At 37.4% G+C, this 15520-nt stretch overlaps 1 protein-coding gene across 3 annotated transcripts in view; it reads left to right on the plus strand.

Annotated features, from left to right (window-relative positions):
- The first annotated feature begins 454 nt into the window (after window positions 1–454).
- The window catches only part of LOC135475169 (arf-GAP with coiled-coil, ANK repeat and PH domain-containing protein 2-like), a 45678-nt gene continuing 30612 nt past the window's right edge, over window positions 455–15520 (plus strand). For 2 of the 3 annotated variants that reach the window (XM_064754955.1, XM_064754957.1), the window contains exons 1-11: window positions 455–647; window positions 1341–1398; window positions 2484–2542; window positions 3044–3104; window positions 4029–4046; window positions 9867–9920; window positions 10745–10803; window positions 11811–11994; window positions 12959–13003; window positions 13243–13338; window positions 14012–14086. In XM_064754955.1, coding sequence (XP_064611025.1) covers window positions 595–647; window positions 1341–1398; window positions 2484–2542; window positions 3044–3104; window positions 4029–4046; window positions 9867–9920; window positions 10745–10803; window positions 11811–11994; window positions 12959–13003; window positions 13243–13338; window positions 14012–14086 — 762 coding nt within the window. In that variant the 5' untranslated portion in view covers window positions 455–594. The remainder of the gene's footprint in view (window positions 648–1340; window positions 1399–2483; window positions 2543–3043; window positions 3105–4028; window positions 4047–9866; window positions 9921–10744; window positions 10804–11810; window positions 11995–12958; window positions 13004–13242; window positions 13339–14011; window positions 14087–15520) is intronic. The other variant, XM_064754956.1, reaches the window with a different exon arrangement.

Consider the following 15520-nt stretch of genomic DNA (forward strand, 5'->3'; position numbering starts at 1 on the left):
GGTGGGGGGAGCAGATATTAAAATATTATGTTTGTTAAAATACCCCCCGCCCCAACAGCTAGTTTTGTAGTTTTTCCTATTCAGGTGGGGAAAATGTCCGGTGTGACCAAGTAATGGTGTAAATGTCCGGGTGTGAAATATCCGATTGGGAAATGCTCGTGGAGAACATAGCTGGGCTATACAGGTTGGGAAAACATCTTTACCCCTTTACAATACATAAAGGCCATATACATGCAACGATGCATAAGAAAATGTTTTTTGTTTGGTGCATTTTTAACACGATTATAATTGCACATTATACATCGATAAAACAGTTTGCAAAAAGAAATCCATAATACAGCACATCTTTGTTTTTTGCGTTTCCCCTAAAAGTCGACCTGCATGTTGTGTAAATTCAACGGCTTACGATCTGGTTTGTGCGAGACTATGGTGGTACTACAGCGGAAGTAAACGTGATCAAGATGGTGGGAGGTTGATGTCAGATATCAGTTTCAGCTAGCTTTTACCCTGCAGACGTGGGGTTGTCGGATTTAAAGCTCACAACAGCAATGGCATATCGGTGTACATCTTTGTGGTAAACCTTCATATCCTACCATGAAGCCTACCGTGGACTTCAACGAGTGTCTGAAGGACTCGCCCAAATTCAGGTTGGTGAAGTAAGAAAACAGTGTGTGTGAAATAATATGACACCGCCTACAGTTTACATCTGATGACTTAATCTGTCAATTATGCATTTAAAACGGTAGACGCACGTGAGGGCAGAATCAGAATTATTGTGGTTGTATCGATTGTCACGATTGTCTTTTTATGTTTTTGGAATCATTCTTGAACCTCAGGAAGGTGCATGATGGAAATTCAAAAATATCTTTCCACAGAACGTTTTACTTAGAATTTGTTTATTTGTTGTATTTTTTGTGCCTAAAAATGCATTAGCTGGCGGCGGATGGGTGGAGAGGCATATCTTTGTGACACCCGTTTGTGACAAAATTGAAATGGGAGAGAGAGGGAAAGTATTAGAGAATATATGTCATTTCAGACAACCTGAATGTAAATTCTTGTCATTATGGCACAATTACCCAGATGTCAGTTATGAGAATATTCGTGTGTCACTCCCTCTCCTTGGTTGATGTAGACCTAATATATGCTTAGTATTGCAAGCATGATTTTATCCAATACAAACTGACCTGATATGTCCGGTGAAACATGGCAACCTAATTTGTGAGGTAAGATCAGTCACCTACACCTATATAATGCTGTAGTTAAATGCACATTGAGTTTATTTTTTGAACTTGCAGTTATGCACATCATTAATATTTAAACTGGCTATCTTCTATTTGCAGGGCATCCTTGGAAGAAGCAGAGGCAGATATTGAAATGTTGGAGGCCAAGTTAGAGAAGGTTTGTGCTGTTTAGTTGTGTGTCACTTGAATGTATTTTACTGCTCAGCCTCTCATGTACTTATGTTCAGATTTTGCCAGTGCTTGGGCATTTCCAGCCCTGTCAGTACTTGTCCTCAGCTCAGCTCGTTTTTTTACATTCATGAGCATGATAAGTTCAGGGAAAATCTGGTGAGGTACACGTACATGTACAGCATGGTTTGCACACAGTTGGAAAGTAATTGAAAGTCTGTACAGGAGAAGTGCAAATGCTTTAAATGCCTAAAAAAGAAGGTTCTGGAGTCTGAAAAATTTAACCGAAGATGTCATACATCAAAATTCTAATGTTGACTCACACGTGAAGTGGAGGTATGAGTATTACACCATTTTGTCAGTTTTAAGTCATTTAAAGCCTCAAGTGCTTCAGAGAAAGAGATTGGCAAGACTGGCACTCTTTAGACGAGCACTGCCTTTACATTGGTCAGGAATCTTGTGCTGTTATACTTGGCAAGAAGTAAAGCTTCTGGTTTTGATTGGTTCTTGCCACTTATCACCTATTACCATGAAAGAAAAAAATGGAAGAGTTGAAAACTCCTTGAAACACCTCTGAAGGACACTCATTTATATTGTAGTTATGATATTAAATCCATGTATTTGTGGGCGTCAGCCTTAAAGCTGTTCCTTGAGGCCTCCGTGGTAGAGTGGTTACCCTCTCACCAACTCCGTCATTATGAGTCTCTGTAGTTGTATGTGGGAAGGTATGGCATCAACCTGCTAATGGGCGCGAGTTTCCCCCAGGCTTTGTCCGATTTCGTCATACCATAATGATGGCAGCTGTTGTGTAAGTGAAATATTCTTGAATACGGATTAAAACACCAATCAAATAAATAAATGAAACTGCTCCACCTGATCCACTGGCTGAAGAGACCCATAAACCTGACCTGAAGACATCATAGCTTTACCACAAACTGTCATTACCTGGTGCCATCTTGCTGCATATATGTTTTTTCCTGATGATTTGATTTCATGTCCTGTACATTTGATTGATATAACATGTGGCCTGTGTTAATTGTGTAATTTACAATGTGGCCCCTTTTCTCTTTGTAGATGGTGAAGCTGTGTAGTATTATGATTGACACTGGTAAACATTTCAGTCTGGCAACCAAGTAAGTTTTTCTGCTTCTTTGACTGTACTTGGAACACCCACTTGATATACAGGAGCAGGAACAATTCATTGTAGCATCAAATTAAATCTCGTGTATGGGATATACTTTCATATTTCGTTGTCGAGATGCTTCTCTGAGGTAGATTGGCATGTAGAGAAAAGGACTGTTGTAGTGCAGATTTTGTTTTTGCTAGTTCTTGATTGTAAACGGGATTTGAAGTTTGATATGCACTGCTGTTTAAAGTACATTACATATTGATTGTAAATATGAAGAACAAGCATATGTAAATACCTTTACATATTCGTACATTTATAATGTGACCCCTTAATGTGTCCTCAAAAACCTTGAAATTTTATTCCTGGTAAAGGGACAAACAAAATTTTTGACACTTTGTTCCTCTTGATATCTTGTGTAGAAAAAAGACTTTAAACATAAGTCTTTTTACTTTCTAAAATCCTGTATGAGCTGATAACAAATATGGTTCTCTGTCTGTGTTTTCAGAGGCTTTATTACAGGAATGGATGACTTAGCTAAGTACTTTTCCAGCGACAATCTTGTCAAGGTAAGTGATGTCAGATCAGACTCCAATCCACTCACAACCTGGCCTGCCCGGGAATTGCATGTTCATGTCAGTAGTTACACGGGAGACTTTTCTGCGTAGAAGTTTGACACTTTTGATCAGCATGTGTCATCGAGCACAGTAGACGTCGTAAATCTATAGACTTTCACCATTGGTGTGGTTATAGTTGTTTTAAAACACAATAAAACAGACATGTTGGTTTAATGAAGTTCTGTACTCACAACCTGAGCATGTGTTTCAGGTATGTATATATAAACGAAACTAATCAGGTTAACTCAATTTCTACCTGAACAGGTGTACATGCAAATTACCATGTTATTAAAACTCAGGTACATGTAAGTAACGAAACCAGCTTTGTCAACCAAGTTGGTCATCCTTAACATTTTATTGTTGTTACCCCTGTTATGTTGAGCATGATTGACAGAACCATCATACAACTCAGCAGTGTACATTAGTATGCACAGATAAAAAATTCCAATGAGGCTAGTGTTCCATACCAAAGAAACGCTCCGATCAAAGGTGTGCCAGTTAAATTTTCCTGTGGAAAGATGTAATAGATAACATTACCTGTCTGCATAAGTCAGCATTATGGAAAGTTGTGCAGATGTACTGTTACTGTAACAACGGTAACCTTGTGGCTGGTGGATCTTTGCCGGTAGGCTTTGATACATGTACATTGTGGTTCAAACTGGCTGGCCTGTGTCAGCAGTTGTCTCCCTTGGTTGTTTAATATATGTTAACCATATTTTTGTGTTATCACTGCATACATTTAACCTGCTTTCTCCTTTGTATGAGTTTAACATAAAAATGTGGCCTAAATTGACATGAATAATTCAGATTAATCTTAGGTGTTTCAACAACAAACAATAGCAGTAAAACCTGACCACTTTACCCTTGTATCTGCAGGATGACCTGAAAGTGGCAGTAAGTACTTATGGTGCCTGGGTATAGCATGATCCCACACCCCACACACCCATCTCACCCTATCCTATGGCATGGATTATTGTAGTTGCACATTGGTGTCTCTCAAATATAGATTTCTTGAAGAGAAAAATAATGCTTTTTTTGTGCCTGACTGTCATAAATATTTCTTTTTCTGTTTACATATTGTGAATGTCATGTTTACAGTATGTTTCATACTCCAAGATCAAGGTACCAAGTTAAATCAATGGTTAAGTTACATGTGCATCCAAAGTTGGACATGTCATAGTACAACATGTATAATGTACTTTTAAAAAGTGATTTTTAATTTTTAGTGGAATATGAAAATTGGAAAGAGAGACCTCCCAAGTTTGTAACTGTTTTAAAGCTTTCATGTTCTACATGTATTTCCAGTTCTTTTTATGTATAAGTCATCTTGTGATAAGCATGAAATAAAAGCTCCCCTGCAAATTTTCTTACTAAAATCATTTTTGAAAAGCTTTGTTAAAATCAGTATTTCTTCAGAATTGTATCAAAAATTGTATCAGTTATATCTTCAAGAAATCTAAGTGTCCAGTTCAGAAGATACAGTCGTTATTCTCTCCTTATGGCTGCCATGGCAACATAGTTGTTAGGTGTAGAGCGCTGGTGGCTGTAATAGCTAAGGGCAAGTAACTCTTCACTTTGTGAAGGTGGCTCTCTTAATGGTGGAATGAGGATTGTTACTTTCTGACAATCCATCAGGTACATTTTATGGAGGGATGCATTAAATGTATGGACACTTGACATGGCCACTTTTATAGCTATCTTCATGCATAGTGATGGGAATGAAAGCTTGTTATGTGGACAAATCATGTATGAGAAAAAGATTATGATAATTTTGAAGAATCTGAAGATATTTTTGATTGCACCAGTAGGCTAAGAAAAACACAAGTGGAATCAGTGTGTTCAAGCATCTTGGAAGCTGTGCTAATACCTGGATGTTCTACATTTTGGATAAACATAATGTTGTTCTGTTTTATGATGTATCGAATGTCCTTGTTAATGCATGCCAGTGTCATGTTTTTGTACATGTAGACAGAATTGTTGTTGTTGTTGTTACATACTGTAATGTTCTCAAATGGAAGTTTTATGGGTTAAAATTTTGTGAGTCTGAATTTATCTCAGGGTGTTTGACTCTGGCATCTATCATGTGTCCAGCTTTGTGAGGGTGATGGGTAATTGTTCACTGAACACTAAAAGATTGAGAGTGAATATGTGACATGAAATACATGTACACATGGCTTTATAAGGTTAATGATCATTTTTCAGGTTTTGCATTAATGGAAAGGGTTTTTTTTTGATATTGTATTAAATAAATGTTAAAAACATATAATTTGAACATCTGTGAGTCTAATGCTTAGAGATATGGACTAGTAGATACATATTGGGAACAAAAGTGAAGGTCTTCTTGATGATCAGATAGGTATGGGATATTAAGCTATAGAAATAGTGATACTGGTGTACATGTACCTGGTACAGACAAGGTACACGTTGATAATTGTCTCGATCCATGGAAACAGAGATACATCTACCTGTGTCACACCCACGATAGATATATGGATGTATCAGTTGACGCTATATAGCATGCACCTCTGAACAGCTCCCTGCACCGTGTCCAGATTGATAGTCTGTCCCCAGTAGGTATAGATGTAGACACTATTTAGCTTGCACCTGTAGCAGGCCTTTGCACATTGTCCAGGTTGATGGTGTTAGTTGCACCTGACCCAAGTCCCAGTGTAGATGTACCAAATGTAGCAAGCACCTGTAGCAGATCTATTCACTTTGTCAAGATTAATCTATGGGGCTGTATGTTTGCACTGTGGCATGGCATGCATCACTGTTTTGTAGAGTACAGTACATGTACACTTGCATGTTCACAAAATTGACATTGCTTGCTATCAAGTTGTACAGAAATATGTGCTTAAAGATTTTGTGTGAGGACAATTTAGTCGGTCCCACATCTTTTATGAGCACAGTTTGTTTCTGTTGTATTGGTGAAGTGTTTGTAAGGTTAACAATTTCCATGGAGTGTGATAAAAAAAATAAATGTAATGTATGTATTCGTATTGAAATTCTTCTTGATATGTTGAATACAAAAAGGAGCATTACTGACACACGGTAAATAAAGTTAACATGGCTAGGTGTTTCCTGAGGGTTTTGGGGGGATTCAGAGCCTCTGGGCTTAATGGTGTTTCCTCTTTGCTGAGTCGGCTCTGCCTAATTTCCTCCTCCTAGAAACCCAGCTTGTGCGATGTGAGCAAATATGACACCAATCAAATGCTATACCAAAGTGACCTTAAGTTGATAAAATGAATGTTTTTTACATGTACTTTGTGCACACTGCTGTTACAGTAATGGTTACACAGAAAGTACCTGAAATGTACATGAGCCCAGTATTAAACACTATAAAAGGAAGCTGTTTAATGAGAAAAATGTATTTATTGATGAACACATTGTCATATCTGTCACTGTCACGTGTCCAAAAATTGGCATACCTGTAATTCAAACTAGGATACCTTTTTTAAAGGGAAGTTATAAATGACAGCTTATCTTGCGTATCCTGGAGATACAGTTATGACTGTGTTTCGATCTATGGCTTTCAGATAACCCACACACAGATACACTGTGCAGTTTGGGACTACACAGGCTTTTGTTAGCTTGTCCGGGCTATCAGTGACAGGCATGATAAGTCATGTGAGATCATGTGCCTTCTGCATGTTATAAAGCTGTGTCTGAGCAGAATTCCAGGATAGTTAATATGTGTCCTGATGTAATTATGTGTGCCGAATAACGATAACCAGTAATTATCTGCTAGTCAGGAACATTGTTGTCATTCATATCTAGTAACAGGTATCCTGTTTGACACTACAAACAATGTGAGATCACATCGATCAAAACATTTTGATAGGACTCCACAGATGTACATTTACAGGGACAAGTTTACACTTGTTAGAATGGTTGAAGTGAGCATAAAGATTCAAGCAGAAGTAAAATTTTGTTACACATTTTTATATAATCATAGACAACATTTAGTGTGACGATTAAACAGAGCAGAAAATTGTACCAAATACTTACATTAACACAGGGCCCACTTGCATGAATCCCTCTTAAACTTAAGAGCACATAGCTACCATGGCGACATAACGCCTACAGTAGTTACGTGAATCTTAATGTTTAAGGGGGCTTTCGTGCAAGTGAGGCCTGGCCAGTGAAGTAGAGTTTTTCATCACATTTAGCTGTGGTTGTATGGAATCAGATCAGATGGAGTCCTGTGTGATTGTGGTAAACAGCCTGACAAATCAGATGGAGTTTCTGATTACAGTCTTGTGTGATTTTGGGTAACAGCCTGACAAATCAGATGGAGTTTCTGATAACAGTCATGTGTGATTGTGGGAAACAGCCTGAAAAATCAGGTGGAGTTTCTCATGACAGTCCTGTGTGATTGTGGGAAAGAGCCTGACAAATCAGGTGGAGTTTATTGATTGCAGTCATGTGTGATTGTGGGAAACAGCCTGACAAATCAGGTGGAGTTTCTGATTACAGTCCTGTGTGATTGTGGGAAACAGCCTGACAAATCAGGTGGAGTTTTTGATTACAGTCCTGTGTGATTGTGGAAAACAGCCTGACAAATCAGGTGGAGTTTCTGATGACAGTCCTGTGTGATTGTGGGAAAGGGCCTGACAAATCAGGTGGAGTTTCTGATTACAGTCCTGTGTGATTGTGGGAAAGAGCCTGACAAATCAGGTGGAGTTTATTGATTGCAGTCCTGTGTGATTGTGGGAAAGAGCCTGACAAATCAGATGGAGTTTCTGATTGCAGTCATGTGTGATTGTGGGAAACAACCTGACAAATCAGGTGGAGTTTCTGATTACAGTCTTGTGTGATTGTGGGAAACAGCCTGACAAATCAGGTGGAGTTTCTGATTACAGTCTTGTGTGATTTTGGGAAACAGCCTGACAAATCAGATGGAGTTTCTGATTACAGTCTTGTGTGATTGTGGGAAACAGCCTGACAAATCAGGTGGAGTTTCTGATTACAGTCTTGTGTGATTGTGGGAAACAGCCTGACAAATCAGGTGGAGTTTCTGATTACAGTCTTGTGTGATTGTGGGAAAGAGCCTGACAAATCAGATGGAGTTTCTGATTGCAGTCATGTGTGATTGTGGGAAAGGGCCTGACAAATCAGGTGGTGTTTCTGATTACAGTCATTTGTGATTGTGGGAAACAGCCTGACAAATCAGGTGGAGTTTCTGATTACAGTCTTGTGTGATTGTGGGAAACAGCCTGACAAATCAGATGGAGTTTCTGATTACAGTCCTGTGTGATTGTGGGAAAGGGCCTGACAAATCAGGTGGAGTTTCTCATCACAGTCATTTGTGATTGTGTGGAGACAACCCAATCTCTCAGATGGAGTTATTCATCACAGTCATTTATAATTGTTTGGAAACAACCCTTCCTATCAGATTGAGTTTCTTATCACAGTCATTTGTGATTGTGTGGAAACAACCCATCCTATCAGATTGAGTTTCTTATCACAGTCATTTGTGATTGTGTGGAAACAATCCTTCCTGTCAGATGGAGTTTCTCATCACAGGCATTTGTGATTGTGTGGAAACAACCCTTCCTGTCAGATGGAGTTTCTTATCACGTTCATTTGTGATTGTGTGGAAACAACCCTTCCTGTCAGATGGAGTTTCTTATCACGTTCATTTGTGATTGTGTGGAAACAACCCTTCCTGTCAGATGGAGTTTCTCATCACAGTCATTTGTGATTGTGTGGAAACAATCCTTGCTGTCAGATGGAGTTTCTTATCACGTTCATATGTGATTGTGTGGAAACAACCCATCCTATCAGATGGAGTTTCTTACCACAGTCATTTGTGATTGTGTGGAAACAATCCTTGCTGTCAGATGGAGTTTCTCATCACAGTCATTTGTGATTGTGTGGAAACAATCCTTGCTGTCAGATGGAGTTTCTCATCACAGTCATTTGTGATGGTGTGGAAACAACCCTTCCTGTCAGATGGAGTTTCTCATCACAGTCATTTGTGATTGTGTGGAAACAATCCTTCCTGTCAGATGAAGTTTCTTATCACGTTCATTTGTGATTGTGTGGAAACAATCCTTGCTGTCAGATGGAGTTTCTCATCACAGTCATTTGTGATTGTGTGGAAACAATCCTTCCTGTGAGATGGAGTTTCTTATCACGTTCATTTGTGATTGTGTGGAAACAACCCGACCTGTCAGATGGAGTTTCTCATCACAGTCATTTGTGATTGTGTGGAAACAATCCTCCCTGTCTGGAGTTTCTTATCACAGTCATTTGTGATTGTGTGGAAACAACCCGACCTGTCAGATGGAGTTTCTCATCACAGTCATTTGTGATTGTGTGGAAACAACCCGACCTGTCAGATGGAGTTTCTCATCACAGTCATTTGTGATTGTGTGGAAACAATCCTCCCTGTCTGGAGTTTCTTGTCACAGTCATTTGTGATTGTGTGGAAACAACCCTCCCTGTCAGATGGAGTTTCTCATCACAGTCATTTGTGATTGTGTGGAAACAACCCAACCTGTCAGATGGAGTTTCTTATCACAGTCATTTGTGATGGTGTGGAAACAACCCTTCCTGTCAGATGGAGTTTCTCATCACAGTCATTTGTGATTGGGATCAATGACTGAGTATTCCATTCAGGTTTACCAGTTTATTAATTCACAGTTTCCTGGCATTTTAGAGACACCTTTGTGTTATATTCTTATATTACTCATATTTTGTGTTCTGTAGGAATGTTTGAAGAAGTTCTCCGATGCTTTGAATGAGATTCAGCGGTACTATAATGTAAGTGTGGTACTGCCATCTGCAGATTTTTTCTCCATGCCCAACTGGGCTCGTTCTGATTTGCAGGCTTAAAGATGGAGAAAACATAATTATATAAAGATCAGATTAAAGAGTGTGAAAAGTTAGTTTTGTATGTGGTCTTTAATAATTTTTCTGATTTTTCTTTAAAGAGAAAATAAAAACACTTGGAAACAATTTTTATATGGTAGGTATTTGGGACCGTCTCTTGGTATGCATTGTCTTTGCATAGTAATGTTATAAATGAAGATGTAACTCATGTTTAATAAATTCATTTGCATTGGAATTTTGTTTTTTGAGCTATCAAATGTGTTCAACATGGATTTTGATCATATTTATATTTTTAATATATTCATAAATATTATCATAATTCAGATTAAATGTACGTGTTCAAATGTGCATTCGCATAAATTTGTTAGACAAGCATCAACAGTTTCCTGTTAACACATCATTCTTATTTAGTACATCATTTTGCTAAGACCATAAATACCAAGGGGTGGTCCCAAATACCCATCAGGCAAAAATATTTTCAAATAACCTTTTCTCCTGCAGGATAAATTTGTTACATGGTTACTCAGTGATAAAATACGCAAATATACTTGACACCTTGCCAGATATGAGGATTACTGACACCATATATTTGCGTATCCTGTCACTGAGTAACCATGTAACTAATAGTATATGTACATCGTATTATTCATTTACAACAGGTATGTGTACAGTGTATGCATCATGTATAACGTGAATCAGTGTGTATTCACATAAAGGTAGACAGAACATTTCTTTATCGGATTATTCTTCCACAGATACTGATGGACCAGGCTCACAGGTCCGTGTGTAAGAACCTCAACACCTTTATTAAAACGTAAGTTGTCCTTTCAGATGATTCCAGAAAGCTATTAAACTACTGATGTATACAGTCTATAAAAGTATGTGGTTGACATGGCTGATGTCATCATAAAGAAAGCTGTGGTAAATTTCAGTTGCGTGGGTTTTTTTTCGGAGTTTTGCATAAAGCAGGTCTATGCTGGCTCTGAAATAAATGCAGACCCATTTCACTTCAGTGTCAGGTTTTCATTCGTCCTAAAATAGGATTGACCCTTTTACCTTTGCTGAGACAACGACCCTAACATTTACCTGTCCTTCTTGTTTTCCAATATCAGCAATATCTGTGAGGTGTGATGTCTTATGTTCCATAAGTTTTAAAATAAATGGCACTATTCTGCACTTTCATGCCAAGATGTAAAGACTGCATGCCCATTGAAATTGATGGTTTACCTTTTCCTGTCATCTTGGATTTCTCTTGTATCTTACTTTTGTACCCAAAGAGTCAAATGGAATCTGAATTGTATCAATATAGATTATGCACGGTTATCACAGATGTTGTCCAATTGCTACATGCAGTACAGCACATACATGTATATGTATTTCATCTGTCTACATGTACATTCCTCAACTAACAGAACACTTCCAAGTAATGCTACTGTAATTCTTCAACCTTTTTGCATGTTTGCAAGGTGTTTATTTAAGCACACTCTGAGCACATTATTCTGATAAAATTCTGAAACCTTGAAATTGGCCAATCCAACCAGTGTAGTTTTGTCTCCAGAATCAATTGAAAAATGTACTTAAATTGCACTGAAAGTTGGTCTTTCATATGTGAAAAGGTTGAGGAATTAGTATACTTGTGTTACATGATATCTGGTGTTTCCTGTTGACACATCACATGCATTGGCCAGTAATAGTCAGTGTGAGAGATAAAAAACATCAAGTCAGCGTCCTGATTTTAGTATCATTTACTGGGTCAAGTAAATAGGATTTGTTTCCCACCTGACACATTCCACCAATTTCTCTGATTTACTCTTCGTTTAGTGATATTAAGAAAGTGAAAGAAGCCAAACGTCATTTTGAGAAGATCAGTGATGAGATGGACAATGCCTTGACCAGGAACTCTCAGGCCCCTAAGAGCAAACCTTCAGAGTGTGAAGAGGCCAACAATCACCTGACTGTCATGAGGAAATGTTTCAGTCACACCTCACTTGATTATGTGTTTCAGGTAGTGTATTATAAAGTTTTCACAAGGTCAAGTTTCATCTACTGTACATGAAATGCCATACAAGTTTATTGCTTTTCTGGCTTTATTGTTCTTGCTGAAAGTTCACAGGTATGAATCCAGCTCATTGCTTGGTTGCCTGTGGCTTTAATTCAGAAAGTCTCTCACCATACACCATACCTGTACCTGCTGAGATGTGGTCATTTACTTCTGGGCTCTGGCTGCTTTTATCCATCCACAAACTTCACCCCATATTCTAGATTAGGGCCCATAACACCGATGAAGTAAAGACTTTCTTTACTCCATTGTTCAAAGTTCCCAGTAATATAATACTTCAGTCCACTTTTTTTTGGTTTTCCAATCGTCCAAATTATTGTGGATGATTGATGCTTGAATTAAACACATTGGCAATGTATCAGGTTTGCTGTGCAAAATTTTCAGCTTTATGTGCTTAAACAGATTTCATTTTGCATTCTCATAAATTTGTTAGACAAGCATCATGTCCTTATTTAGTACATCATTATGCTAAGACCGTAAATACCAAGAGGTGGTCCCAAATACCCATCATGCAAAAATATTTTCAGGTAACCTTTTCTCCTGAAAGATCAAATCGAAAAAAATATTAAAGACCATATTTGCAAATAAGTTTTCACTCTCTTTTGTCTGATTTTGGCCTCATGTTTTTCTTTTCTTCTCCTTGAGCAAAGCTTTCCCTGCCTTGTTTGAGGCTTTAAGTGTTTGTCAGGAGTTTTATTAGATATTGTCAGAGAGTAGCAGTTTACTTCAGGTGAAACATTCTTTAGTACAGTTTTAAACACAAATAAAATTAATAAATAAAAATACAATTTTTAAATGATATGAAAATGAAACTTATATGTATTTGTTGCCTTGTCATGAAGTGTTTGGTAATGGAATGACATACTGAATATCATGAAATATAAACAGATTTTGTTGTTTTCTTTTCCAGATAAATGTATTATTATCCAAGAAGCGATTTGATGTATTAGATACTGTGAGTACCTCATACCATAGATCATGCATGCCTGTAATGGACAACTCCAAGGTGTCTAATAACTTTTTTTCACATGTAGGTAAAGTTATGTAATCTTGATATATAGTATATATTGTGTGATCAGTCTTTAATAAAAAGCTTTAATTATAATAGAAATATATTGTTTTAAGGCAATGCATTGGTGGATAAATTGAAGTTGTTGTTCTCCTCACCAGAGTAGATGTCACTTTCACTTTCAGATGCTGTCCTTCATGCATGCTCAGAACACTTACTTCCACCAGGGGGATGATCTGTTTGGGGACCTTGACCCTTACATGAAATCTGTAGCTGCAGAGGTCAGTCTTCTGGGTTTTGTTGCCATGGTTATGATGCATCAGATCTGAGCAAACCATGATCTTATAAATATTAATATCTACTGCACAGTGCATCCGTGCCTCATGTCACACAACAGAAATACTTTGCCATAAGGATAACTTGTGTGTGGAGGTTAAGTGTCAAGTCTTTCTCAAATGAAACAGCATGACATAGTACTGTGTACACAGATGATTAACTATGTTTTACAGTCTTTCTTGGATTTTTTTTTTTTTGATTTTGGAACTTTTTGTATGATTATTACTATTATTTGTTCTTCCACACCACTTGCATTGCTGTATGTGGATAATTGTTACAGTGAATAAAGTTGGATGTCTTCAAAGTAGTGTGGAAACGAACATCTCAAAAACATCTTTCAAATGATTTTCATCTCTGCACTTTCTCATGAAGGAAAAAACACAAATAAATATTATTTATAGAAAGTTAATCTACAAATCACCCCAGAGACTTATTTAATGATTTGGGAGAATTGAGTTTCAGTACTTCTGAACTGGATTTGTGGTTGATGGTGAACTTTTAAAATTGTAGCATACTTTGGTCCTTGTATTTTAAAATAAATTCAAATGGGTTGTATTCAAGTAGGCTAGCTCCTCCTCAGCTGAAACTTTTATAAGGTCTTATATTTGTTTGACTCAGGTGGAGGATTTAAGTGCCAAAGCAGCTGTAGAGAGGAAAGAGATGGAAGAGAGGCATACACTTGTACAGAAAAGGGTAAGTAGAGAACCCTTATTCTAAACATCGTGAACAATGTAATGTGGTTTAAGAGTAAACCAGGATGTGATTTTAAGTTATCTGTATATTATTCTAGCAGTGGTATCAGGAAGTCAGTCCCACTTTCTAACAGGAAGCTAAAGAATCACAACACAAGCCCACTGGCAGTGCCTTAAAGTGAATGTAGGGAACAACGCTTGAGCTGTAGGGAGTATGTGTCTGTGGCATGGGGAGCTTTGAACAGGGGAAGTAATCCATGAGACTTCTGCACTGAAGTGATCTCCCCTGGAAACAAGTTTATTTGCCTCACAACATGCATGTATGGCAAATTGAACACATGGTTAAAATTACATAAAAACTTTATCAGACATCCAAAGAATACTAAAACAATACATGGTATTTACCATTTTGTGGGCAGCAGTTTTGTCTGTGGTTGATGTCAAAGGTGTACATTCTGCACACGTGGTTTTGTCATTCCCTACATATTGTTTGATGAATTTTTTCGAGGACAAAATTTCATCTTAATGATAAAGATGTAAATACTTCATTTACCCATGTGAAATGTGTTAAGACAATAGTGTCACTCATTCTCTTTTCACTAAAGATATTTGGATACCTGTTCAGGGTTGGCTTTTTCACCAAAAAGTTGCTGGACAACAGGGCTAGTAGCTATAGATTTTTACTTGACCTGCTTGTATTCTACTCAACCAGTAATGACGGGTTGTCAAAATGACAAAAAAAAAAAGCATATTAATTAATCAACAATTTAGCCACCAGTTTCTACATCTGTGTCTCTCTGTAGACATGGCCAAGTTCATAATGATGTTTCCACATAAAAGTATAAACAAAACAAATGTTACTAAATAATTAGCCATATTGCATTGCAAAAACCCTTGAAAATATCTTGATTGATTGCCACTGGTTAGACTAACTTTTCACTTCACATTACTTTCTTCATTGTCAAATTTTAATGAAAAATGATTAAATTTTTGAGTTGCTGTCTCAAAAATGTAGACACCTTGCCAAAAGAAACTCTCTTGTGCTGGATATTAGCTGGCCCTGTGACATGATAATAGTTTCGCTTTCAAATCATATTTTGCACTAACAAAAATTCTTGATGCAAAGTGTTTTGTAGGCCTATTTAATAGATTATGTTTTACAAATAATGCATAGTGTATATATTATCACTTGGGATTTTTTTTGCATGCAACTTTGTAAGCTTTAACTGTCATTAACACATTCAACAAGAACAACATGGTATTTCAGCATGGACGTGAGAAGGTTTACAAGGATTTTATCTAGAATTGTAACACACATTTTGCTTTGTTGTCTTAATTTTTGCAACACTGTAGCATGTCGATGGTCCTTTCTTTTGTGTTTTGGGGCTACAACCCTTTGGTAAAACTCAACAGAAATCTGAGAAAACTGGTGTGG

The sequence above is a fragment of the Liolophura sinensis genome, chromosome 9 (assembly GCF_032854445.1).
Source record: "Liolophura sinensis isolate JHLJ2023 chromosome 9, CUHK_Ljap_v2, whole genome shotgun sequence".
Taxonomy (NCBI): domain Eukaryota; kingdom Metazoa; phylum Mollusca; class Polyplacophora; order Chitonida; family Chitonidae; genus Liolophura; species Liolophura sinensis.